This window comes from Opisthocomus hoazin, chromosome 26, assembly GCF_030867145.1.
Source record: "Opisthocomus hoazin isolate bOpiHoa1 chromosome 26, bOpiHoa1.hap1, whole genome shotgun sequence".
Lineage (NCBI taxonomy): Eukaryota > Metazoa > Chordata > Aves > Opisthocomiformes > Opisthocomidae > Opisthocomus > Opisthocomus hoazin.
The window spans coordinates 3,557,982-3,584,659 of NC_134439.1; the positions used below are offsets into that span (position 1 = coordinate 3,557,982).

Here is a 26,678-nt window from a genome sequence, read left to right on the forward strand (position 1 = left end):
GCTGGACGTTGGCAGGGCGAGCCGTTCCCCCGGCTTTGAAGCTGCCGGGGTGTTTGTTTTCCTTGCAGCCATGTCCTCTGGGGCTGGGGGCTCGTCAGAGCTCAAAGCTGAGCAGGGTCAAGCCGGGGCGGCCGGGGGCAAGAGACCTCCCAGGAGAAGGGTGCATTAAGAGGAGGGTGGGCAGCAGGGCGAGGGAGGTTCTCCTTCCCCTCTGCTCTCCCCCGGTGAGGCCGCATCTGCAGTGCTGTGTCCAGTGCTGGGCTCCCCAGTTCAAGAAAGATGAGGAGCTACTGGAGAGAGTCCAGTGGAGGGCTACGAGGATGGTGAGGGGACTGGAGCATCTCTGCTACGAGGAGAGGCTGAGGGAGCTGGGCTTGTTCAGCCTGGAGAAGAGAAGGCTGCGAGGGGACCTTAGAAAAGTCGATAAATATCTGAAGGGTGGGGGTCAGGAGGACGGGGCCAGACTCTTTCCAGTGGCGCCCAGCGACAGGACAAGGGGCAATGGGCACAAACTGAGGCACAGGAAGCTCCAGCTGAACCCGAGGAAGAACTTCTTCCCTCTGAGGGTGACGGAGCCCTGGCCCTGGCTGCCCAGGGAGGCTGTGGAGTCTCCTTCTCTGGAGATATTCCAGCCCCGCCTGGCCGCGGTGCTGTGCAGCCTGCTCTGGGTGACCCTGCTTGGGCAGGGGGCTGGGCTGGGTGACCCCCAGAGGTCCCTTCCAGCCCCTGCCATGCTGGGATTCTGTGAAGGCAAAGGTGGTGGCAGGGGACATGGGATGTTCCTCTTGCCCCCCATCCTTCTGGGGAGGGCTGGGGCGAGCAGTGGCCGACATCCCCTGTCACCCGTCCCCAGGGCTGGAAGTGGCACAGCCCCTCCTGCTTCTGGCTGGGCGAGGACCGCGTCCCCTACAGCGATGCCCGCAAGACGTGCTCCGACTACGGCTCCACGCTGGTCACCATCACCAACAGGTCAGCGCCATGCCAGTGGTGACGGGTTTGCCCCAATGTGAACCCCCCATGTGGGATGATGACCCCACAGCTGGGCCCTGTGGGCGGGCTGGGGTGACACGGGCTGCTCGGCGTCTCGGCTCGCAGCATCGCCCGCTCTCGCCAGGTTCGAGCAGGCGTACGTCAGCAGCCTCATCTACGGCTGGGACGGGGAGTATTTTTGGACAGCGCTGCAGGACATCAACGAGACGGGCGCTTTCCGCTGGCTGAGCGGCGACGAGGTCATGTACACCCACTGGAACCGCGACCAGCCCGGTACGGGGGTGGCCGCGGGTGGGATGGGGACATCCCCTCCATGCAGGGTGGGTGCTGGCTCTGCCACCTGGCACGGCCCAACCCTAAGGCTGGCATCCTCCCCGCTCCCGTGAGCACTCCAGGTTACAACAAGGGCGGCTGCGTGGCCCTGGCCACCGGCAGCTCCGTGGGGCTGTGGGAGGTGAAGAGCTGCAGCACCTTCAAGGCCAAGTACATCTGCCGGCAGAACCTGGGCACCCCGGTCAACCCCGAGCTGCCTGGTCCCTACCCCACGCCCAGCCTCGCCGCCGCCTGCCCCTTGGGCTGGAGCTCCGACTCCAAGCTCCGGTACTGCTACAAGGTGAGGGGTGCTGGGGGGGGGGGGGGGCTGCCCTGGCCATTTTGGGGGTGCCTGTGCCTCCCCACTGGTGCGAAGGAGGGTGAAGGAGCAGGTTTTGGTGCTTGCAAAGGGCAGCCTGGACCCCACGAGCCTGGCTGGGGCTGAGCGGTGGCAGCGTGCCCCGGGATGCTGCTGTCTGCGGGGTGGGGACGATGCTCCGCTCCCGTCGCGGTGCTGAGCCCCCTCCACTGCCGGTTCCTCCTGCCCCAGGTGTTCAACTTCGAAAAACTGCAAGAGAAGAAGACGTGGATTGCGGCGCAGGAGTTCTGCCGGGAGCTGGGCGCCCAGCTGCTCAGCCTGGGCAGCTACGAGGAGGAGCACTTCGTCGCCAACACCCTCAACAAGATTTTCGGGTGAGAGGCTGGCTGCGCCCGTGCCTGGCCCGCTGCGTCAGCACGGCCGGCGGCAGCTCGCACCCACCCCCACGCTCTGGCACGCGTGGACGGGACGCGGCCGCGGCTCTGCAAGTGTGAGCGTGTGTTCGGAAAGTGCCTCGGTTGGTGCGGCTGCGCCCAGGAGGGGGATGCGGGAGAAGTGCAGGGAATTGGGTGTAATTTGGGGGTGGGACGTGGGTTTAAAAATCCTTCAGCCCTGAGGCAGCACGCCCGTTAGTGGAGCTCCCGCCTTTGGGTGTCGTGGGGACAGCAGGCTTTGAAAACAGACCAAAGAAAGCCAGTTTATAAATGTGTATTTGTATATAAATATAAAAACCTGCGGTTTGGAGGGGTGTTGTGTTCTCACCCTGGCTCTCCGCAGGGAGTCGGAGCCGGAGCTCCACGAGCAGCACTGGTTCTGGATCGGCCTGAACCGGCGGGACCCGGCGGGGGACAGGAGCTGGCGGTGGAGCGATGGGCTGGGGGTGAGTCCGGGGGATTCGGCGTTTGAGGTGCAGTGGGGGGGGACAAATCCGGCGCTGGTGGAAATGCGCAACCGCCCGTCTCTTTCGACCCCCAGTTTTTCTACCACAACTTTGACCGCAGTAACTACGATGACGACGACATCCGGACCTGCGCGGTGCTGGACCTGGCCTCCCTGCAGTGGATGCCGATGCAGTGCGAAGCCCAGCTGGACTGGATCTGCAAACTGCCCAAAGGTACCCGGCGAAGAGGCCCCCCCAAACCCTGCAGCTTTGGACAACCTGGCAGAGGGTGGGCTGTGGGTGGTGGAGCAGGTGCAAGGGGACCCCCGGTCACCTCCCTTCTGAAGGTTGCGCTTTTATGGGAGGAGGAGTCCTCATTCAGGGGCTGGGAGAGATGGGGTCCATCCCTGGAGGGATTCGGGGGGGGGCATCTCACCGTTGGAGCCCGTGGGCGGTTTGCAGACAAGCATCAGCGGGAGCATCCCAGCCCCGCATCCCGCTGATGGCCTCTCCTTCCCCTTTCGCCAGGTGCCGACGTGAAGGAGCCGGAGATCACGACCCAAGGTGCGTTGGCAGCGGCCGTGCGTCTGTCCGCTGTGGACCGTCCTCCCTGGGCTCTACCACCCCGTCGCAGTCCCGCGGGGCATCCCTGCAGGAGGAGGATGGATCCTGTGTAGGGCTGTAGGACGGTGGGGGGCCCAGGCATCCCGCTGCCCCTTGCTCCACGGCATGGCTGCGGGGACCGGGCAGGATCAGGCCCCTCGGCTGGATGCTGACCCGCTCCCTGCAGGAGACCCGTGGGGGACCAAGGGACAGGGTGGTGGGTGCTGGGGGCTGCAGCAGGGCTTGGCACAGCCGCGGCGTGACACGGGTCCCTGCCTGCAGGCAGCAAAGAGTGGCTGAAGCACCAGGAGGCCGAGTACAAGTTCTTCGAGCACCACTCGACGTGGGTGCAGGCGCAGCGCATCTGCAGCTGGTTCCAGGCAGAGCTGGCGTCCGTGCACGGCGAGGCCGAGCTGCGCTTCCTGGGCCAGAACCTGAAGAAGGTACCGGCGGGGACAGGGATGTCCTCGGGTGCCAACGGGCTCCTCTGCCTCCTTGGGCTGCTCCCTCCCCAGCTTCTTCCATCCTTTGCTGGAGGGACGTTATCTGGGGATGTCCTGGCGCTGCTGGGGTCTCGGTGGGTCGCGTGCGGTGGGGGCAGGTCCCAGTGGCTGGGTGCGGGTTTGGGGCTCGGCAGGGTGATGATTTTTGCCCCGGTGCAGGTTGCAGGGGGGCTGCCCGGTCCCGGTGCCTGGGGTGGCCATGGCTGTCCCCAAGGACACCCAGTCTGGGCAGGGCACTGACGTGTCCTCTCCGGGCATGCAGTTCTCCAGGGGCCAGGAGCAGCACTGGTGGATCGGGCTGCAGACCTACGAGAACGACGGGAGGTTCAAGTGAGTCTGAGACCGAGCCACCCCGCGCTGCTGGGATGGAGGTTCCTCCACGAGGGAGCCGTGGTGGGGCACGCTCCCAGTTCGGGCGTGCAACCGGTCCCGTTCACCACGTCACCCCGTGACCTCGTGCTCCCACCGGTCCCTTTCCCAGGTGGTCCGACGGGTCCCTCCTCAACTTCGTCTCCTGGGCGCCGGGCAAGCCCCGGCCCGTGGGCAAGGAGAGGAAGTGTGTCTACATGACGGCCAGCCGAGGTGAGGGTCCGGCTGGGCGCTGGCGGGGCTGGGGGCACGCTGAGCGGTCCCACCCCTGCCCCGGTGCGGTGGGGGGGTCACTCCTGGTCTGTCCCTCCCCGCAGAGGACTGGGGGGACCAGAAGTGCCTGACGGCGTTGCCCTACATCTGCAAGCGGAGCAACGGGACGGCGACGAAGCCTTCCCTCCCGCCACTGCCCGCGAGCGGGGGGTGTCCCCGCGGCTGGCTTCCCTTCCTCAGCAAGGTACGAGGGGACGGGGAGGGGACAGCCACCTCCTGGCCCCCCAGCAGCCCCGCCAAGGCTGACAGCTGGGGGGTTGAGAGATGGCGGGGTGCGGAGGAGCGTGGGCTTTGGGGGAAATGCTGGGGGCTGCGTGCGCACGGGTGCTGGGAGAGGGGTGTGCCGTGGGGTGCAGGTGCAAGAGAGGGTGGGGGGCTGCTGGGGTTGAGGGTGCAGAGGGGAGAAGGACCTCTGGAGCAGAATGCGGCTGCAGAGGGTGGGTGAGCAGGGAGGGTGCAGGGCTCAGGGTGGGGGGGAGGCAGCTGCACCCCTTGGACTGTCCCATCCCCCCACCCGTGCAGTGTTTCAGCTTCAACGGCCACAACAAAGCTGAGAGAGTGAAGTGGCTGGAGGCGAAGCAGGCGTGCGAGAGCCAGGGTGCCATCCTGGCCACCATCGCCAGCCCCCTGGAGCAGGGTAGGTCCCCCCAGCCCCCACCGGCCCTCGCTGGCTGGGGACCTGCCGGGGCTGGTCCTCAGCGCCTCGCCCATCGCTTGCAGCGTTCATCACGTCCATGCTGCCCAACATCTCCTTCGACCTCTGGATCGGCCTCCACGACGCCCAGAGGGAGTTCCAGTGGGTGGAGGGCGAGCCGCTGCGGCACGTGAGCTGGGCGCCCGGCGAGCCCTCGGGCTGCAGTGCCCCCGGCCCCCGCGACAAGCCGGTGAGCGAGACCCCTCCCCAGCATCCCCCATCCCCTGGGAAGGTCTCAGCCCCGTGTCCCACCAGGAGGGTGGAAGGTTTCAGCATGCCAGGGCGGCTTTCTGAGGGCAGAGCGGGATCTGGCCCTGCAGGGTGGGGGTCCCTGGGGTGGAGGTGTCTGCGGGGGTGGGATGACGATGCTGAGGGCGGTGCTGACCTTGAGGCTTGGCTCTGCAGACCAACTGCGTGGTGGTGTGGCACGGCTCGCCTCCCCACTTCACGGGGCGCTGGGACGACCGGAGCTGCTTGGAGGAGAAGCACGGTTACATCTGCCAGCGGAGCATAGGTGGGGAGGGACGGGGGGGCCAGCCCCAGCCTCTGCCACCACCACCCCAGTGTCCATGCCGTGGTGGGGCTGCAGCCGGGGAGCTCGAGGAGATGGGCTCAGCTTGGGGGGGAGCTCAGGGAGCTGCAGGAGCTTGGGAAGACAGGCTTGACGTTGCAGGGTCCCTGGTCTCAGCGATACGTGGGCCACCCCCAAACCAGCCTGGCTCGGCGTGTCCCATAGGGGCATGCATCCTGACGGACAGCTCCCAGAATCCCAGAATCCCAGCATGGCAGGGGTTGGAAGGGACCTCTGGGGTCACCCAGTCCAACCCTCCTGCCGAAGCAGGGTCACCCAGAGCAGGGGGCACAGCACCGCGGCCAGGCGGGGCTGGAATATCTCCAGAGAAGGAGACTCCACAGCCTCCCTGGGCAGCCTGGGCCAGGGCTCCGTCACCCTCAGAGGGAAGAAGTTCTTCCTCGGGTTCAGCTGGAGCTTCCTGTGCCTCAGTTTGTGCCCATTGCCCCTTGTCCTGTCACTGGGCACCACTGAGAAGAGTCTGGCCCCATCCTCCTGACACCCGCTCTTGAAATATTTATAAACATTTCTAAGGTCCCCTCTCAGCTTTCTCTTCTTCTGGCTGAACAAGCTCCAAGGTGGGGATGGCACCGTGGTGTCACTGCTCGTCACCCCTGGGGACGCGGCCTCTCCGCCCTCTCCGGTTGCACAGGGATGTCCCTGGGTGCCTGTGCTGCCAGGGACACCTGGGCCTGGGGGGGTGGACGAGGGGATGAATCCTTGGGATGCAGGAGTGTCCTCCGTGCCCTCTGACCATGTCTCTTTGCTCCCCCAGACCCGTCCCTGAGCCCCACGCGGACGCCGTACCCCCCCTCGCCCACCGGCACCCTCTTTTACCACAACAGCACTTACCGCATCCTGCAGAAACCCCTCAGGTGGCACGAGGCGCTGCTGCTCTGCGAGACCCTCAATGCCACCCTGGCCACCATCCCCGACCCCTACAGCCAGGCTTTCCTCACCCAGGCCGTCAGCAGCCTGCGGGCTCCGCTCTGGATCGGGTTGGCCAACGACGAGGTGAGGGAAGGGGGCAGGCACCCGGGGCGGGGGTCCCCAGGGGGTTGTGGAAGTCCCCCAGCTTCTCCTCCCCTTGGTTCTCCAGGGAGGCCGGAGCTACTCGTGGCTGACGGAGGAGAACCTCTTCTACGCCAACTGGCAGGACGGCGAGCCCCAGCAGCTCGCCGGCTGCTCCTACATGGACACGGACGGGAGCTGGCGCACGGCCGGCTGCGACACCAAGCTGCAGGGGGGCATCTGCCAGCTCCGAGCAGGTGCTGCCCGGGGCGGGCACGGGGGCTCAGGGTGGGGAGCACCCAAGGGTTGGAGATGGCATCCCACCAGGGACCTTCTGGAGCTCTGTGCGTGTCCTCGCGGGGCTGGGTGCCCCAGCGTGCTGTGGGACCCCAGCACCCTGTGCCTCCCCCATCTCCCAACGCACCATGTGCTCCCCAGGTGCCCCCCGCACGCACAAGTGGAGCTACAGCGGCAGCTGTCCCAAATCGCTGGAGGACTCGTCCTGGATCCCCTTCCGGGACCACTGCTACACCTTCCACATGGAGATCACCCTGGGGCAGAAGGATGCCATGAGGAGGTGCCAGAAAGGTATGGGGGGGCTGTGGTGGTGGAGGAGGGTGACCCACTGTTGGAAATGGAGAGGGTGGGGTCTCCAGGATGCCCATGGGTGCAGCAGAGCACCCATGAATGGGACCCCTGTCCCTGCACCCACATCCAGCCTTGGTCAGCCATCATCTCCTTGCTGTTAGATGTTAGGGTTCCTCAACTGCCATGAGGTTCATGGGTGGTTCCTCAGCTTTGTCCTCCTGGACACTGCTGCTGTCGAGCTCCATCCTCCGAGCTCTGAGCTCTTCCTTGACTCTTTCCTCCGCAGTCGGTGGCACGGTGTTGTCCATCCAGGACGAGATGGAGAACGTCTTCGTGTGGGAGCATCTCCAGGCATACGAGGGCCTGTCCAAGGGCGCCTGGCTGGGCATGACCTTCAACCCCAAAGGTACAAAGGAAGGAACAAGGTTTTATCCCCCTTAGGCAACACCATGGATTCCCACCAGGTCTGCAGTGAGCAGAGGAAGCCCTAGGTGGTGGCACCAGTGGGGGGGGGTCTCATGTCAGGGGTGGCCGGGAGCCCCATTGTCTCAGGCCATGCTGGATGTGCCGTGTGAGTCCTCCTCTGGCTTGGTGACATGACTGTGGTGGCTTTGAAGCCCAGAGCCTCCTCCAAGGCGCTGGAGCCTGCAGGTTCAGGAAGGTGCCCTGCAGCCCCTAGTCCTCCCCATCGCCCCATCACACCTCCCCGTCGCCCCATCACATCTCCCTGTGCTTTCTGAACTGGCGCAAAGTTGGGGCGTCCCCTTCAGCCAACCCAGACCTAATTTTTGCATTTCCCAGGTGGCACCTTGGTTTGGCATGACAACACCGCCGTGAACTACTCCAACTGGGGCCAGCACGACACGGGGCCCAGCATGCTCAGCCAGAACAGCTGCTACTGGATCCAGAGCAGCAACGGCGTCTGGCGCCTGGGCTCCTGCACCAACATCACCATGGGGGTCATCTGCAAGATCCCCCGAGGTAGGGGCCCCGCAGCTCCCCGAGGCACTGGGGCTGATGTGGGGTGAGCTGGGGGTCCGGGCAGGGTGCTGCAGGGCACAGCTCTGTCCCGCTGGCAGCACCGGCTCCGTGTGTTGGGTAGTTCCAGTCCAGGGGGGTTGTGGGGCTGGTGCTGGTGTCTGCAGGTCCCCACTGGGCTCCACGGTGGGCTGTGCCCATCTCGGTGGCCAGGTCAGGATGAGACCAGTGGAGGGGTGGTGGAGCAGAGCTGGGGGACCCCATGGCTCTGGACGGCCCGGCATCTGCATGGGCAGGAGGGGAGGGTGCCGTGGCCGTGCACTCATCTGTCTGTGTTGCCATTGCAGTGGAGGAGAGCAGCTTTTCCAGGGCAGGTGAGTGGCACCGTGGGCCTGGGCACAGCACCGGCACCAGGAACCAGTGCTGGGGGGGCTGTGCTGCAGCCCAGCTTCTATTAATAACCAGAGAAATGGTGGTTTTGGGTGGGAAATCGCATTTCCAGGTGGCTTTGGCCCTGGGTTAGGACTCCCCAGCAGCAGGAGCCATCCCTCTGTGGAGGAGGGTGTCCAGCCAGCCCCTTGCCAGGCTCTGCTGCCCTCGCCTGTGCTACCTGGCCAGGCTGGGGGACAGATGCCAAATCTGCTGGTGGGATCGCAAAGATCCATCCCAGGCAGCTGCCAGATGTTCATGCACATCAGGAGCAACCCGGAGAGGTTGCCCAACCCTGGGAGCTCTATCCCCAAAACACCAAAGCAGACCCCAGTCCCGTCCCGCTGTGACCCATCCTTGCCCGTCCGGCTGGAGACCCACCAGCCAAAGCCCCTCTTGCGGGACAAGACGGTGGGAGACGGGCAGGCTGCCTTCCACCAGCCATCTCCCCTCCCTGCAGATCTGCCGGAGAACACGACGGCCATCGCGGTGGTGGTGCTGTCGACGCTGGCGCTGTGCGCCGTGCTGGCCGTCGCTGTCTACCTGTACAAGCGTCGGCGGAGCGCGGAGCGAGGCGCCTTCGAGAGCGCCCGCTACAGCCGCACCACCTCCAACCCCAGCGAATCGGCCGAGAAGAACATCCTGGTGTCGGACATGGAGATGAACGAGCAGCAGGACTAACGGCAGGGGGGACGCTGGGGACGGGGATCTGGGGAGGGGGGAGGACGGGGAGCATCACACACGCTATCCCCACGGCGCGTGGGGCAGGGGCGGCAGCGGGACCCTTGCAGCAGGGCAGGGAGAGGGGCTGGGGTCAGGGTTGGGGTCCGGCCGGGCGGGCGAGCAGAGGGAGCTGGGGTCCCTCCTGCCCTGTGGGTCGCTGCCACCACCTCCGGGCTTGTCCCCAGCCACCGGGAGGTTGCCTGCAGCAGCCGTGGAGGCAGTTTCAGGGCTAAAAAGTTTAGAGGAAAGTTGTCCCCCACGGTTCGAGAGCGTGAACAGGCTCCGAGACACCTTCCCCTTGGGAGCAGGCAAGAGCAGGCGTTCAGGGCCCTGCGGTGGGCTCGTTCCCCCCAGGAACCGAGCTGGTGTCCGAGAAGACATCCTCCTGGGCAAGAGGTCTCTAAAGCCGATCTACCTCCCCTCCGCGCGCAGCGGCGTGGGCCCTGCCAGCCCCCCATCCCCGCCGCCGTGCCGCTCCTGTCCCCCACCTCGGCCCCCTCCCCCACCTCCGGGAGAAAGCATCGGAGACGCCATCACAGCGATCCGAGCATGGACCCCCGCCCAGCATCAGCGATGGGACCCCCTGCTCTCCTCCCTGGCACATCCCTGGGGCTGAGTCCAGCTCCGGCGAGGCTGCGGCTGACCCCCCCTCGGCTTTCTGTCCCTTTGCTGTGTGTCCCCCCCAAATAACTGCATGGAGTGGCACCGGAGCGAACCGCTGGCCAGCCCCTCCCCGGCGGGAGCGTCCTCGGCACCCCAGGCTCTGCGGGAGGAGCTGGGTGCTGCGGCACGAGGTGCTGCCGGAGAGCCGGGGCCACCCTCCGTGCCTTGCCGGGCAGGGACTGGGGCGCGGGGCTGGGGTCGCTCGCCGCTGGTTGCCTTCTTCGGGCCAGAAGGACGGGCGTCAGGGCTGTAGGGTGGGGAGCGATTTGGAAGCTTCAGTGGTTATGTTGACAGTTTGGTGGCTTTGTTGTTTTGTTTTGTTTTTTTTAAGGAAACGATAGCTTTTTTTGCTATACTGTATTGAGTGCGTGCTGAATATATACGTTCTTTCACACAGCTGGCTGGGGTGTTTGTGGTTGCCTGTTTTACGTGTAGGATGTAGAAGAGGAGGAGGAGGAAGGAGGTGTGGGGCAGCAGCATCCCGGTGCTGGGGTCGGGACAGAGGATGCCTGGCGACAGCGAGAGGCGTTTGGGCCCCGAGGGGGGTTCCCTGCTGGGAGTGGGACCCAAAGAGCCCCTCAGAGCTCTGCGGTGGGGTGGCACAGCCCCTGCGAGGGTCGTTGCAGTTAGCCCTCTGCCTCCGAGACTCGAGTTGGGGTTTTTTTTGTTTTGTTGTGATGACAACAGGAACTAGCTAATTTGTGTTACTCTCCTTTTCGACACCTGTGTGGATTGTAAAATCTGTTGATTTCACTTAAGCTGGACATTAAGTGTTTAAGAAACTGTTGGGGGGTGGGATGGGGGAACAAGGGATCGTTGGGGTTTTGTTTACGTTTTGGCAATGTCCAAAAGCCACCACATTTCAGGGCAGGAGAGAATCTGGAGCGCATGGAGCTGCCCCGGCTCCGTTTCTCTCTCTTGGCTTTCTCTGCATTTATTTCCTGAGGTCCTTTCTGGTTTGGAGCTGTTGGTTTTGTCCGTGGGCCCACGGCTTCCCGATGTGGGTGCCAGATCCTGAAAAGCCAAGCGTGGATTCCTGCTCATCCCCAGCGGGCGGTGATGTGCCGAGTAGCAAGCTTGGAGTGTGCTGGCATCCCTGCTGCGGGGATGCTTGGAATAGCAGGAGGGATGCTGAGCTGGAAGCTGGCCGCTGGTGGGGACGGAGGTCCTGGGTTAACTCCTCCTGGATGAGCAGAACTGTTAGGAAGTCCGGAAAAATAAAGGTTGAGGTTAGGATTGGTGGGAAGGAGAGGGCGAAGAGCGGTGCTGAGGTCGAGGGGTGCAGCCGGGCAGGGTTGGGGCTCGGCTGGAGACGTGCATGAGACCCTGGGCTAGGCGGGCGCAGGGGAGCACGGGGGAACGGCTGGGAGGGTGGTGAGTTACCGGCGCGGGAGGAAAGCCCGTGGCATGGAAAGGCGTGGAGTGCCGGGGGTTAGGAAGGAGGTCCCGTAGCCGTGCAGGAGGCATCGCGCCTGGCTTTCACACGGCCCTACCTGGGAACACCTTGTTTAAGAGAGTTTCTTTCTTTTTTTTTGTTATCCTTGATTTATTTTGTTCCCTCTCCTCCTTCTTTACTTTCAAGAAAAGAAATCTGTACAGCCTAGGGGAAATTTTGTATGAGAGGAGTTTTGTCAGCTGTTGGCAGTGATCAGGATTACGGGAAAAACGCATATATGGTTAATTGGCATCTCCTATCACCATTAGAATAATGTGAAGAATTGCTTACAAGGACCCTGTCAATTATATATATATATATATATATAAAAAATATATATATATAGTTTTGCATTTTTTTACTCTGTGGTTTGTAAGATCCTTTTAGAAGCTTGGAAATAAAATTTCCTTCCCCACCTATTTTCTTCCTTTTTTTTTTTCTTCCTTCTTTTATTTGGGGAAAACAAAACTTGTCTTTCCTCTGTCCCTAACAAGCAGCAAACATAAAGCTGAAACTACACCTGCCTGTCTCTAGCAGAGGAGGTGCAAAGGCTGCCCAGGTGAGGGGGGGTGTTGTATTAATACCTGGCATTGCTTGGTTGCCTGTCCCAGGGGTGTGGTGGCTCTCTTCTGCTGGTGGTTGTTCAGAAGAGTCGGCTGGAGGAAGAAGATGAAGGAGAACAGGCAACGTTTGCTTGCGGATGACTCCTGAGTTCAAGGAAGATGTCAGATTGAGCAGCGTCCTTAGAAAAGCACTGAAACTTCTATTTCTCACCAAGGGTTGGGAGGTGGGGGTGTAGACCAGCTGAAGCAGCTCCATCCCGTAGCTCGTACTGGAGTGGTGAGCACTGGACCACCGTAGCACCAAAATCCCTGGCCATGCCGCAGCGTTCCGGGCAGTGTCGGTGGAGGAAGGCTGCGGGGCGAGCTGCACCGAAGCCATTGCACAAGAGCACGTGTGAAGCAGCGAGGTCGCAGCGTCCTGCTGGCACGGGGCACGGGCATGGCGTCGGGGGCAGCTGCCAGCGGTGTTTCCATACGCGAGGCTTCCCTGCTCGCACCGCGCTCGCTCAGGGTGCTGGTTTCTCGCCTCCCTGTGCTTCAGGGCTTCCCCCCATCACTTCGGTAGCCTGGGGCTGCCCGCACCCACCGCTCCCTTCCCTGGTGTGGTTGGGAGAGTGAGAGCTCAACGAGGTTTCCCTTGGGTTTGCCAAGGCCGTTCGGTTTTGCCTTTCGTTTGGTGAAGAGCTGAGCGCAGGCGCTTGGAGCAGAAGCTCTCAGGATGCCTTTGAAGGAACAGATTGTTTTTCTCTTCTTTTATTTTTCACGCAAGAGGTGAGAGGAGCTGGCGGGGGGCAGCAAGGGCTGCGCCGTTTAATTGCAAACAGCAGTGGAAATAACGCTGAGCGGCACTGCTCTGCAGTGGGGGGAAGGACGCCGGAGTCATCCCTGTTCTGGAGCTGAAACGCGCTCAGGGTGACCTGACCTGAATTTAGGGATGCGGTTTCTCTTCAAAGGAAGCCCTGTAAAACTTGCACTGCTGATTTTAAACAGTGAAGTATAGAATGTGCTTAATTTTTTTTTTTTTTAATTTAAAAGAAATGCAACCTTTGAAGAAAATTGTAGTTTGTAGTGACGAAAGGCTGTTTCTCACGGAGATGAAGAGTCTCTGCCTTTTATCTGCTCTTCTAAACTTGAATTGAGCACACCCATTTTACGGGAGTCATTAGAAAATTCCATGAGGGTCTGGTTCAGGCTGGGTTCATCTGGAGAAGGATACGAAATAGCCTTGTTATTTTAATCCCCAGTAATTTCCCTACTGACTACTTGGTTATCAGGCAGAGGGAAGGCAACACCTCCGAAGCAGGCAACTAGGACACTCTAAAATTAGCCACTGGCCGGTGTGCTGCTCGCCAGCCCCTGGACTGCGGACTAGTGGTAAGGGGTTTGAAGAGGAACGTTGGTTTTATTTTCAGAAACAATTTATAACATGCCTAAGAAGTGCAGCACACCACACCTAGACTCCAGGATGGGCTTCATCTGATAAATCTGAGTCAGCCTGGGGTGCTGGCATAGCCTCAGGCTCCCGTCAGCTTCGATGCGCTTCACTAGGCACTGGTGGGTCTAAACTGGGTCAGATGAATGGTTATGAATGGTGACCTAAAGTGCCCTGTTCTCTCGAATAAAAAAAGAAGGCTGGGGCAGCTAGCTGAGCTGCAGCGGCTACATCGCATCTGACGTTAGGTGACCAGAATCCTGCCCTGAGAGGCTAATTCCCTCGGTTTTGCCTGCACTGATTGGTAAAAGCAGACCTAAGCTGCTTAGGATTTGCTCATCATCTGCATTGAATACTTTTAGCCCTGCACTGAGATGGTCCCAGTATCCAGAGTGTGTGGGAAGTGCTCAGATGTATTTGGGAGCGATGCGGGATACGGTACGGGCGGTGCAGGAGCAGTTACGCCGTGCTTGGCTCTTCTGAAGACGCGCCGGCTGTTTTGTCTACAAGCTATGTCAAGCAGTGTGTGCAGCAGGGGCGAGGAGTCCGCTGGGCTGAGCCTGCTCTTTACCACTCGGATCCGACGCAGCAGTGTTTGCGAAGGTGGGAATTCAGCGTTCAGGAAGAAGAAATCTCTCCGTGGCTGTAGCGTGTCAAAGATCGGGGCTCCTCAGAGCCACAGACGTGTATGGACGTGACCAGTGGACACCGCCTTTGTGAAGCAAATTCCAGTTGGCAGCTGTTTTCATTTCACCCCATGGTAAAAACCGCTACTCTGAAAAGAACCAGTTTGTGCAAAATGAGTAACCACAAGATCTTTGTTTCCTCATTCCCAGAATCCAGGCGTAAGTCTGACTCAGAAGTTACTAATTTTTGCTGGATGAAGAAGGAATGCAGTGTTCAGTGAATACAGTGCCTGCTTAGTAAATCATTTTGTTCAGGGATAATCATAAATATATGCTAGGTACTCTTCACTTGGGATGGTCATCGGTCATATTATCATGTATAGTTCTTGTTTAATAATTCTAGTTCATGCAGTCAGTATGCCGTTTGTAAGGACCAACTTGGAGACTAGTGAGCACAGCCGTGCATGCGTATCAAGTTTCCACTGATGGCCAAGAACCAGCACAGTCTTAGCAAGGAGCATAGGGGATATTAAGTGTTTTTCAACTTGCAAAATTATACCCTTTCATCACACACAGTAGAAAGAAATTTAATTTATGAAGTAATATATTTCAAGTTTATGTGGAATTGAGCTGTTAGGAAATGTGTTAATCAGACAAGAATTCAGAAGGTTCATGCACAAATCTCTGAATAGCTTAAAAGAATTTCTACAGCAAATTTGTACCAGTCAATCCAATTTTTTGCTGAGATGCAAATACTCCAAGTTTCTTGCTGTGCAGTACAGTGAAGCCTTCAGGCTCCTTCCTACCTTCAGTTCCAAACAACAGCAGTGTTTTCTAGTTGCTTTGCATGGACTCAACTCAGTGTCTTTGTATGTCAGCATTTAAGTCAAGATCTGAGTAACTGGTTGCCTTCATTTTCTCCTCCAAAACAAAGGAAAGCTCCTCTTTGTTCAGGCCACGTTAGCTGTTAAAGAAAGAGAACACTGAATACAGGAACTTTACCAAAAGTTCATCCCACTCAAGCTGAAGGTAATGCACCCGATGGTTTGTTGTCACGTGCATTTGATCAGCAGATGTAAACGTGTGCTTTGGACCTTTTGGCTCCAACTTGTGTGCAGGATCACGTCACTTCATGGGCTCAAGCTCTAATCAGAAGAAACCTCAGAAGCAAAGAATGTCAGTATTATATGTGACTCAAAACACACAGTAAAGGAACCACAGGCATCTCCATAGCTTGTGATTTCAAAGGTTAAACAAGGTCAGTTAGAAACCCAACTTACTAGCCAACTGTTTCCAATTAGGTGAGGCAGTTTTAGGACATAATCAATAGAAGTACCATGTTGGCAAGTTACCTTGACCTATGGTCTTTTAAAGTAATTAGCACTCAGTGTTTGGACATTTAAAGACATCAGTAGGACTACAAAAAGGACAGTGTGACATAAACAGACTTGCTTTGGCTTTAATTAAAGTAGGAGAAAAGTAGGGGCACAAAAGACCAGTGAAAAGGGTACTCAATATAAAGCATCTTGGTGGAATTCCAACATCATGAGAGCTTTATCTGTTTTTCTCAGAGTCAGGATCTGTAAATTAAGAAAGAAGGGTGTTTTAGAATACCTTTCTTCATCAACAAGAAGAATACGAACTGAACAAGGTGAAATGTCATTGCTTTCTCTTAAGCTTGGGAGAACAGTCGTGGAATTAATTATTTTGATTGCCAATTAGCTGCACTACTAGCCTGCTGTTCTGCTCTCAGAGGCACCTGTGTCATCCCTTCTGAACTCAGTTTTGCTGCCCATCTGAGGATACAACAGCTTCCCCAAAATCCGAAAGATATTTATTCATTGACATAGCCTTCAGATTTATACAGTTTGAATTACTGTGGGCAAATGTGGTAGAGCGAAAAGTATGGTGTCTCCTCTTTGCACATAAGCATCTTCTAAACACTGTGGAAATCACTGGACTGCCCAGTGGTTCAGCATCTTTTTTCCTCAAAGGTGAATTTTGTAATTCTTACCATACTGTTGTTAAGTTTTAATACATGGAAAACCTTTTCAAGTCATTGGTTGCAAATCATGCAAAAACTGCCACGACCGTCTTTGTTAGCTTGCCTGCCTAACTTATTGGTACCTGATTTATTGACAGTACAGCTGAAAACGCATTTTTTTATAGGCTCGTCAAATCTACAGTATTTGAATTGTTATTTAACTCTTAAATAATATGTAAGAAGCATATCTAGTCTGTTCAGTAAGATAACTAGAAGATGTGTTTTGTCTAGGGAATGACCAGCTGGCTTAGCAGCCGTATGGGGGTTGATGCAGGAAGGTCTCTTCAGAAGTGATACTGTAACACTAATTAATTAAAATGTCGGATTCTAAGCATCATTTTATATTCTAAGGATTGTGTCAGCATAAGCAAGCAAGTTTCTGCTTCTGAGCGCGTGAGGCGGTTCAGTGCTGAGCGATGGCAGGCGGAGGCGATGGATGGGCTAGCGGCGCAGAAGGCAAATCCTGCTGAACCTCTGGCTGCTGGAGCGAGCGGGCCGGACCGAGCCTGGGAAAAGCTCGGCTGTAATTAGCTGAGCAGGGACTAGATGTCACTGCAGGCCCAGCTGACAGAGCCGAAAGGGCCCTGCTTTGGCAAAAACCCATGGCAGCGTGTCCGACGCAGAGACGAAACTCGCCCCAGCTGAAGCAGGTTTGCTCTGAGAATATTAGCTGTGCTATAAACACAAGATCTGAAGTCTTCCTCTAGAATGAAATAACTCATTTGGCATTTAGCATTGTTCCCAGCCATTACAAGTCTTTTAAGTCCTGTTTATATGTGGTATTTTTCCTGTAACTGGCGTGTTGGAATTCAGAGAAACCTTTCCTTAGCGGCAGCGTCGGGATTTCATACCTCGTCCTCAGCTCCACAGTAAATGGATCTGCAAGACAACAAAAGCCTGTCATTCACTGGTAAAATGTCTATTTAAAATATGCATTCTCATTTTTCTGTTCGCTAATCTTGGACAATGAATTGCAATAGGACCTAGAAGGTGGAGGCAAAGTGGCTGGATTGGCCAAAGAAGGCAATTTCACATCTCTGGAGAATATTATCATGTTAAGGTTAATAAATGATTTACCAGAGAAAGTTTCCTTACCCTTTTATTTCCATTTTATTTCTACCTTTGACAGAAATACAAGTCCTTCCTATTGGCTGAGGGACAAGAGTCCCTGTTCTGTCATGCAGTTCAGCAAGTATTTACATCAGAAACAGAGAGTTAATCTCTTTTTAGCCAATAATCATTGTCCACACAACTTATCTAAATATGAGGTTTACTTTGTTTAAATACCCATTACAAAATCAGACTTGAGACAAAGAAAAATCTCTTTGTAATGGAAAATGGATAAAATATCTCTGTAATGGATAGTTTAACTTCGAGGTCAAAGTCAAGGTTGTGGCTAGAAACTTTGGAGGCAGCAGTTCTACAATTACAAGGCAAAGAACAAATGTAAACTGAGTTACTCTCAAATATGGGCATTGAATGATCTCTAACTTACCATGTGATAGCAAGCAAATATCAAGAAGCAAATAAGTTTAAGTAAGTATCTGAACTATCTTTAAAAATCGTTCTTTTCTTCTCATTATTTCATTTAAACCCCCCATTGTTCATAGAAGATATTCCAGGGTGGAGGTTGCTATAAACTTAGAAGTACTGTAGGACTGAAGAAGAGTTTATTTATCATGGCTAATGGTCACGTTCAGGAAAAAGCTGCAAGGTGATACGGAGCTTGAAAGGGTGGGAAAAGGGGGCAGAGACTGAAACTTCTTGTGGAAGAACAAAGACTGGTTTCAGACTGCTGAAGACATATTTTTTTAATCAGTAGCACTAGCACCTCTTTAAAATTCCTGTCTGGAATGTTTCACTAAGGTAAGAAAAATTAAAATTTGGGGTATTTTTTTATTTAAGCAGTTTATTAGGAGTCCTAACTTCCAGTTGATACCCTGCTGAGCTCAGCAGGGGCAGCCACCTAAAAATCCAGTGGCTTAATATGGTTCTAGATCTTGAACCCTGAAACACCAGAAACAAAGGCAGGGAACTTTCTCAGAGGACAAGGCTTCGCTTGCTGTGTGTTCAGACACTGAACCTCGTGTGGAAAACAGCTTCGGGCTCCTCCTCGTTGTTTGATGTAGGCATGCTCTTTGACATCGTAGGGACCAGCTGCGTGAGTAAGCACTCAATTTTCTAACCCACAGAATCCAGGATTATTTTGCAAGCAAAAGCAAAGCCTTTTCTTACAGTTTGTGATTACATCTTAAAAATAATCCAGTTCGTTGCCCTATTTTACATATGTCAATGTCTTGCTGTGAGCATTTCTCTTTTAAAACTGGATGGGTATGTAGAGTTTCCTGATCCGCTCAAAGGAGAGAAAACATAGTGACTTTGTTAAAACTAGACAAAAACAAAAGCCTTATTAAATGAATAAAGTCTTTAATAAGATGCCAGCCTTCTTTTTAGATGTTCCAGAAAAAGCTCATAAATGCTGTTAAAGGCAATTTAACATCTTATTGATTCAAATAATCAGGGGGAGTGCTAGCACACCAAAGGCGTAACAAATCGAGTTTTACTGCAATAGACTTTTAAAGAATTAGAAGACTAAAGCCCAAAAAGCCAGAACTTGTACATAGTGGGGTATTTCTTTTTTCTCTTCCTCACTCATTGTTTTTGTGGGAAACTTCGACTAAATATCTTTACTGTACACTTGATACCATGTAAATATTCCTAATTTCTGAAATTTGCATTTCCTGAATTTTTTCCTCCCACTTTTTAATGTTTGATATGTCTCTTCTATATCTGAGTCCCTCTTGCCAATTCATGAGATCTTGCATATTTAATAAGAACAATTAAACACGAATTTTTTAAAAGTGAGTTCTAAGCTCCAAAGCTTCCTTTCATTTTCGCCTGCTTTAGGCTGTCTTGAGCACTAGGGGACAGGTAACCAGGATTAATAAAGCTTTCCCATTTTTAACACTGATGAGACATATGCTTTAATATAACTAGAAAAAGCAAAGAGAATGCTTTTTTAAAAAAATTAAAGCATGGAAATGCTTAAAAACAGGACAAGTGAGGAAATTAATACTGAAGCTACAGTAAAGCTGTGGATTACTCTCAATATCAAGATGACTTGGAAAAAGACATGACTGGTTTGCCATTAAATTTTACTCTGTATTTCACTGTATTTTTTAAAAGACTCATTTCGTTGAAGTAGCTAGACCTGAGACAAAAAAATCTAAGGTTGTGGCTTAGTTTTTATGATTTCTGATCTTTTTTTTGAGTTGTTGGCTTCTAAAATAAAATTTATACATGGGGATAAACTACCAGACCCTCAGGGATTTATATGGATTTAGTCATGATTTTGTGCTAATAACACTCAGACTTTCAGAAATACAATTCAGCTCGAACCTAGGAGTAATGCATTCTTCTGAGATACACGTGGGATTGAACTTGAACCTAGGAGTAATTCATTCTTCTGAGAGATGTATGGGAGAGAGCTGGCATCTGGACTTGGTATTTTTCATTTCCAAGTCCAATCCCATCTGAGACTTTGAAAGAGGAGAGATGCACGAACGTGGCATATTGCTCATGCAACCTGTGTGGTCGTTTCAGCTGAAGGCCTTTTGCCTCTTCATCACAGGATGGCACCTAGACTATGGGAAAGCCTTTGTCATCCCTTTGAACTCAGAGAGACACGGGAGTTTTTTCAAAGCCCAAAGGTCTCATATCGCCGGAGGCTCCTGCATTTCACTTGCTGTTCCCCATCCAAACAATATTAACGCGGACCTGCGTGGGAGGGAAGGTTAAACAGTGCAAGCAGCCCAACAGCAGAAGAGCACTGATGGTAAACGTTTGAATAAATAGGCTCAAACACTCATTAAATGTCCATCAAGGAACGTTCTACCTCTGTGCCACCTTCGGGGGACTGCTCATTTATATTTCCTGCTATGATCTGTTTACATCAAGTGGGCTGACTCAGCTACCAAAATGCACTTCAAAAATGTCTGTACGTGATTCTGTATCAAAATATTTGAGTGACTAACTAATGAATGATTGTGAAAAGCTTCACTGAACTGCTTCCGTGGGCCTCTGTTTTAATTCAGTATTCTCTCTGAAGCATGTGTTTGAAAGTAGTTTCTCTTTCATGTTTGCCTGCTGCTGATAGACTTCTTTATGAGAGCTTTTAACAAGGCCATCTGTAACCTCTGACTGCTGCAGCGTTGTATCATTTGACACTAAAGCTGTCACTTCAGTTTCTGAAGGTTTTAGGAAAATGATGGCAAATAAAAATTTTCAGCATTTTGTACTATGTATACTGCTTGCAGTAAATGTCCCACATCAGATGAGCTTGGCTTATATTACAGGAGAGGGAGCTAGACTAATTCAGAGCACATTTGACCATGTAATGCTGGGCCATTAACAGATAATTGAGGTTGCTCAGAAACCAGACTCATTCTGTCCTGCTGCTGCACCGTGCCAGAGACCTACCCACAGGAGCAGATTCCACACCTAATTCTCTCACTTGCTGCATGATTTGGTATCTCGCACACAAACTGAAATTTTCAGAAGTTGAAAATTTTGTCTGTGGGTTTGCTGGTGATTTTAGGTGACTCTCTTTGCTTCACTTTCACAGTAACCAGAGTGAACTGCTGTGACTGTGCTCTGTCTGCTCCACTTCACATCTGCAACAGAGGTATTTATCTGTAACATAGTCATGCCCTTAAAAAGACAAAGGTCTTTACAGTGAGGCTCGTGTGACCAGTTTAAGTCGTCTTTCCCAAGGTAAAACTAACCGTATCTAGAATAGAACACGATATTCCTATATCTCAGACTTGCCTTTTTCCCTAAGCAAATTATAACAAAATTGTTGCCAACCGGTGTTAACTTTGTACTGGGGATGTCTAAAATGAGCAGAGATTAATCCCCCTTCTTTTGCCCAGTTTTTGAAAGTGCTGAATTCTTTGCTGACTTCAGCTGGCACTGTGGCTGCATTCAGCTTTATGAATGGCAAAGGGAAAGGTTTTTTAAATTATTTATTATAATAGATAGTCAAAATGAGAGGTAGCTTGTGGAAATGCCAGTTCCTGATGCACCACAGATGGGTGGTTTACGTGCTACATCTGAAAGTATTCTTTTACTTTTTGTTTTCTCATCTGGACTGATGATTTGTCAGGAGAGAACTGTTGCTTCGTTCTTTGGTTTGGAGGTTTTTTTGAGTTGTTTTATCTTGTCTTGTTTTTAGTGATGTTTGGCCATAACTAAGCCAGAAATACTCACTAATTATAAGGGTAAACATATCATAACAACAACAGTAAAATAAAATAAAAAATATTATCATTATGTCAGTATTATTTTAGACTGGACATTTCAAAATGGCAAGACTAGAAAGGGATCACAACAATGCAGCATCTCATACCCTGGGTTCTAATTAAAATCCCTCCCAACCTCCAGACAGTCAGGGCTGAAAATCATTATTCCTGCAGTTTCAAGATGACTGATGAAAGACTTCAGACAAGCCACAAGCAGCCACTGGATCAGTCGATGTGATCTTTTTTTAGATCAGCTCAACTACAATCATAATGCTCCAGTGAAAAGATGTTCTATGAATTTAAAACCATCAAAAATGTCATTCCAGGGAGCTTTGCAAGGTACAGACCAGTCCCAGTTTCATGTAGAGTTTGCCTGACAATTAACTGCAAAGTTTCATCTGCAGGCTTGCAATTCATGACAAGCTAAGACAAGGGATATGTGTGTTAATTTGACATGTCCATAGCGCTGACCCACTGACTTGGTCACAAATGACAGCACCACAAATGTATTCTAACTCTTCCTGCCTGCACGCCTGAAATGAGTGGAATAACGAAGCGCCTCCCAAGATGATGGAAACAGTATTTACCTGCAGCCAGGAAACCCTTTCACATGGGTTGAGATGCTTACCATAAGGAGGAGTGCTAGCAGAAAAGGCCTCATTAAACCTCTCATTTTCACCCTTAGTTTAATTAAAATTCCCTAATGCATTGCTGCCAAACTATTTAAAGGAGTTGGTGACTAGTTAACATCAACCAGAGAAGCTGGTTGGGATATGTCTGTACTCATTTAAATCAGCAGTGTTGGAAAAGTCATTACATTACATTCCTCAGTCATTCCAGGTGCATCTTCCAGACATGCAATCCCATACAATCCCAAAAGTTACCCAGGATCTCTTATAAAAATTTATGTAATATTATGACTGGTGAGCGGGGTGAGCACAGGTGACTTTTGTGAAGCTGCCAAAACTGCTATGAAGGTCATTTACATAATTGGAAGACAACAAGGAAATGAAGTACCTTGCCTTAGGATGTCAGCAGGATATAGGGCTCAGGTGTGATTCCAGCCTACACCTGTAAGGAAGCTGCACAAGAGAAGTTTACTGGCTGGTCTTTGAAGAAGAAGGACGTCTGTTTGGAAATGCTTTGCTAGCTCTATGTGGACTGAAGAGCTTGACAACCAAAGAGAAGTGGCAGACTGCTGTAGCTCTCAGAAGAAAACAGCGAGGGCAGGCCATAACTAGCAGGTAATTGTGAGCAGTGTTATTTTCACTACTTTTCTTACCCTTTTTCTGGTGACCAGGGTGGAGCTTAGTCTCATGAGTTCTGCAAATCTCTATTCGTAAGAGTGATGCAGTGCAAGACAGTGACCTGAGTCTGTTAGTTCATGCTGTGCTGGCATGGAAAAAACAAGTTTGTGTTTTCACTCTTGATGACTACCTTGTGCAAAACTACGCAAAGGTGTTAAAGCTGCCCGTGGTCTTAGGCGATGTTGTAGCAGTGATGACCTGTCTAGTGGCTGGGCTAGGCTGTATAGTTATCTATTCCAGTGTTTAATTGATCTTTTTTATATTATATCAGTAAAAAGCAGGTGCCCCTTGGTTACGCACTAAGCGTGTGAGCAAGAGGAGTGCGGTGCAGGCTGGCTGGCCCGAGTGGCAGCTGGCACGTCCCAGCACCTGGCTGGAAGGACCTGGCCAAAATGAGGGCACCGCTGTTGTGGGGACATGATTGACACTTACTTATGGATGCATATGTATGTTCCTGTCACAACCCAGTGTGTAGGACATGATTTAGCGTTCTGTGTCTAGTACTGTAATGAGATTGGAGCCTGAAGAAAGAGGCTGGGATGGAGGGGGTGACCAGAATAACTCACTTCACGTGTTGTGTTTCTGTCCACATCCGAGAGGTTTTCAGAAGGAAGGAAGTTGTATATGAGTCATATTCAGCCAAAAAGTCTGTGGGTTGAGTATCTGATTTACTGAATGCAATTCACTTGTTAACTCTGGAATATTTTCACAGTTAATATTGTATGTGCTAATCTTTATCGCTAGCAATGCTTGTGGCTGTTGGCCTGTTGGGAGGATTCAACATCCTCGCAAGGGAGGAAGGATGCTGAGGGAGTTCTCTTAGATTTTGAGTCCTGGCCTGAAAAAATGCATGGTTGCTAGTTTTACTGAGACAATATCCTGTTAAAAAGGGAAGAATGAATGTTTAGAATACAGAAAAGATCAACATTTGGTCTGGCCTCAGTATAAAATGGAGCGTGGGATGTAACACTGTATGAGGACGATACTTGTCCAGAATGGAACTTGGCAAGTCCAGCAGAGAAATGGGTCTGCTCCAGTGAATATTAGTGAAGATTGGTATAGTTCACTGGGAAGAAAGCAAATGTGAAGTATTGATTTGACACCAGCAATGGCAAATACCGAGCAATAATTAAAAGGGGAAAAAGATGGTGCAATTCAGGCTGCAGATGTACTATTCAGAACAGGGGGAGGGCTGGTTTTTGGGCGGATGTCACTGCTTTCTTTTCAAATCTAGATCCACTACAATGTAAGTAATAATCACTGATAAGAAAAACAAGGAATGAATTTTCTGCCTTCCTAGATGGAAGGTCTCTAAGGAAAATCCTGGCACTGTGGAGAACCAGGTGTAGAACTAGATGGTGTTAAGCTTTCCTAAACCAGATCATCAAACAGGGATGAACTGCTTCAGAGTGTCGAATCTTGGGGAGATACAGCAAGAGATCTTGACCACCTGCAGGTATTGAAGATTTCATGGTATTTGTAACTGTCATAAAATAAAACGCAGCATCCTGGCTGCGTTCCACTGGGGGTAATTGATTTTGCCTCCCCAGGTTTCCACTCTATGGTTCTAATTAACTACTTCTTTAAAAATAGTGAATTTAATCAACCCTCAGGACAAAACACTTATTTTGTCTCGCTCTTGACAAACAAGTGTTTTGTTTGCATTTTGCCTCTGTAATTAAAGTGCCAGCTGCCAACAGTGAAATGAACTATAGAAATTAATAATTATTTACCCTGTAAATACACTGTACGATATTGCTGGCGTGGAAGGCTAGCCCTCATTCCAAGCCAGACATGGCTGTATTCCACTGATTAGAGACAAAAAATGATGTGTATATGTAAATGCGTTTGAGGGGGGGAGAGAGGGAAAATGGCAGAGAGCAAGGGAGAGAATTTTGTACGTGTGCACTTACAGAATGCACATGCTGGATGCTGAATGTAAATCCAAGCTTGAGAAAAGCTACCCTAGGGCTCCTGACAGTGTTCCTGAGAAGTATTGTCATCTTAAAAACTGTGACTAGGAAGAGGCAGGACCAGCCAGCCAGTGAATGGAAGCAGCGTCACCCTTACCCTTGAATTCTTCCTGCTCCTTAGGACTAGAGAAAAACACCTCTTTTTTTTGTTGTTGTTGGTTGGGGTTTTTTTGTCTGTTGTTTTGAGGGTGGTGGTGTGTCCCTTTCATAGATTAGGCATTCTGATGCACCTGGAAAAGGCTGTAACTGGGGTGACATTTTCTTTGTGCTATAGTATTCTATGCTCCACCACGTTTCTAAATTCTCCTCAAATTGTTCTTTTAACTGTTGCATCTTTCTCCACCCTTTTCCCCTGAGTTTCTGTATTCCTTTTGGACATCTCAAGCCATACTGTTGTTCTCTTTTAGGCTTTCAAAAGAGTGTCTGCCAATCTCAGCCTAAATAAAAGGCTTTGTGTTCATATATATTTTACAGCATAGAGGCAAATCAATCATCTAGAAAATAGTTTGCTAGTGAATGCTTCTGTCAAAGCATTCTGGGAAATCATTTACTTTTTTATATGAGGAAGTAAGGCCTGAAGGCATGCAGATGGGGAAATATACACTGTTTACTGCAAATAATTTGAGAAAGACACTTCTACCAGATTGTGCATCTTCTCCTAGTTGATAGGAAAGACTCTGGCACATTGAATTATTTATTTAGATGAGTAGAAATGCTGGAAAGGGCACCTAACCATATGTTTTGGAAGCTTCTGGCATCACTAGGAATGCATTACAAATAATACCCTAAAAGTACAGCAGTATAATATGATATAAACCACCTCAAGAAAGCAACACAACCTATAATCTTAATTATTCTAAACACTCCAGCAATTGTTCACCCTTGCAATTCATCCTGTTTTTCAAATGCCTGGGGGGGGACATAAGCCTTGCTGTTTTTCCTTGTGTGGAATGTGTAAGCACAATGCGCTGAATTATCAAACTAGACTCCAATACGGGCATCGGTTCAAATTCTGTGAAGTACTTAAAAAGTTTCAAAGCTGAACTGTATGCGTGTGGTTCACATGCAAGCCTGCAACTCGACTGCTAGTACCGAAAGACTGTGTAGAAGGGAGGACTGAAACTCCCACCAGCCACTCTGAGGAAAGCCAAGACGTTTGCAAGGCTTCTGGAGAAGGCAACTTCTGTTGCAATTTGCTAAAAGGCCTTGTTGTGATATCTTCTTTACGTACAGCTTGCGCAGTGGGGTCCTGTCCAAGACTTGAACTCCCTAGGGCCATGAAAACTTGTCAGTAACAATGAATTTGAGCATTAAAATTCCAGAGTAGTGTTTTTTGAAGTCTTACCAAGAAGATTTTCTTTGGTTGCTGAGCATGTCAATCTCTTTCCTCAGTACTAGTATTGCATTATAATGAAATCAATACATCTGGCTTTGCTAAGATTAATTTCTCGGAAAGCAGGGTATTCTTGGCTATCATTAAAAAGGGGGCTTTTAGTTTCAATGTTTCTGTCCCTCATTCTTGTATCTCTTTCTTTAAAATTCCATGTTCATTTAAAAAAAGAAAAAACCCTAACAGGAAGATTCTTCTGTTTCTTAGTTTGCTAAATTCCTTATCTTACATAATGTTGTGAAGGACAAACAATGAAATCCTTGGCTGCTCTCCCTCAATCTGCTTCTCTCCTGCAATGTTGTATCTGTATAACAAACAAGAATTTTTTCCGTTGCCACGCTTAATTACAGGTTTTCTCTATGCAAAGCCTCCAGATACTGGGCAGTTCTGTGAAATGCTATGGGATTATACAATCCAAGCCTAAAATGAATAAAGTCTCTTTACATTTATTGAAATCTGCATAAGTAAGCATATCTCTCTCTCACAGTTTAGCAGGTTTCAGCTGATGTTGACATTTCACTAGGCACTGAAATATTGCAAGGCAGCAATATCAAAATAGGATTATGGACTCTTATCTGAAGAAAGGCAGTTCCTTACCCATGACTATTGGTGATTTCTGTAGTGTGCATTCACATTAGAATTGTCCACATCAGTTATCAGGTCCTGCTTGCAAAACTCACAGGTCTTCACAGTCTCCACATC

General features: G+C 51.6%; 1 protein-coding gene across 1 annotated transcript in view; it reads left to right on the plus strand.

The window, feature by feature from the left end:
• The window catches only part of MRC2 (mannose receptor C-type 2), a 30,028-nt gene extending 20,821 nt beyond the window's left edge, over window positions 1-9,207 (plus strand). The window contains exons 10-30 of the mRNA XM_075443676.1: window positions 854-969; window positions 1,115-1,263; window positions 1,386-1,603; window positions 1,853-1,995; window positions 2,399-2,501; window positions 2,597-2,735; window positions 3,030-3,065; window positions 3,387-3,547; window positions 3,870-3,937; window positions 4,089-4,189; window positions 4,294-4,433; window positions 4,772-4,886; window positions 4,970-5,133; window positions 5,349-5,457; window positions 6,290-6,528; window positions 6,614-6,782; window positions 6,964-7,113; window positions 7,400-7,519; window positions 7,915-8,094; window positions 8,439-8,465; window positions 8,981-9,207. Of these exons, the coding sequence (XP_075299791.1) occupies window positions 854-969; window positions 1,115-1,263; window positions 1,386-1,603; window positions 1,853-1,995; window positions 2,399-2,501; window positions 2,597-2,735; window positions 3,030-3,065; window positions 3,387-3,547; window positions 3,870-3,937; window positions 4,089-4,189; window positions 4,294-4,433; window positions 4,772-4,886; window positions 4,970-5,133; window positions 5,349-5,457; window positions 6,290-6,528; window positions 6,614-6,782; window positions 6,964-7,113; window positions 7,400-7,519; window positions 7,915-8,094; window positions 8,439-8,465; window positions 8,981-9,201 (2,868 nt within the window). The 3' untranslated portion in view covers window positions 9,202-9,207. The remainder of the gene's footprint in view (window positions 1-853; window positions 970-1,114; window positions 1,264-1,385; window positions 1,604-1,852; window positions 1,996-2,398; window positions 2,502-2,596; window positions 2,736-3,029; window positions 3,066-3,386; window positions 3,548-3,869; window positions 3,938-4,088; window positions 4,190-4,293; window positions 4,434-4,771; window positions 4,887-4,969; window positions 5,134-5,348; window positions 5,458-6,289; window positions 6,529-6,613; window positions 6,783-6,963; window positions 7,114-7,399; window positions 7,520-7,914; window positions 8,095-8,438; window positions 8,466-8,980) is intronic.
• Window positions 9,208-26,678: the final 17,471 nt, after the last annotated feature.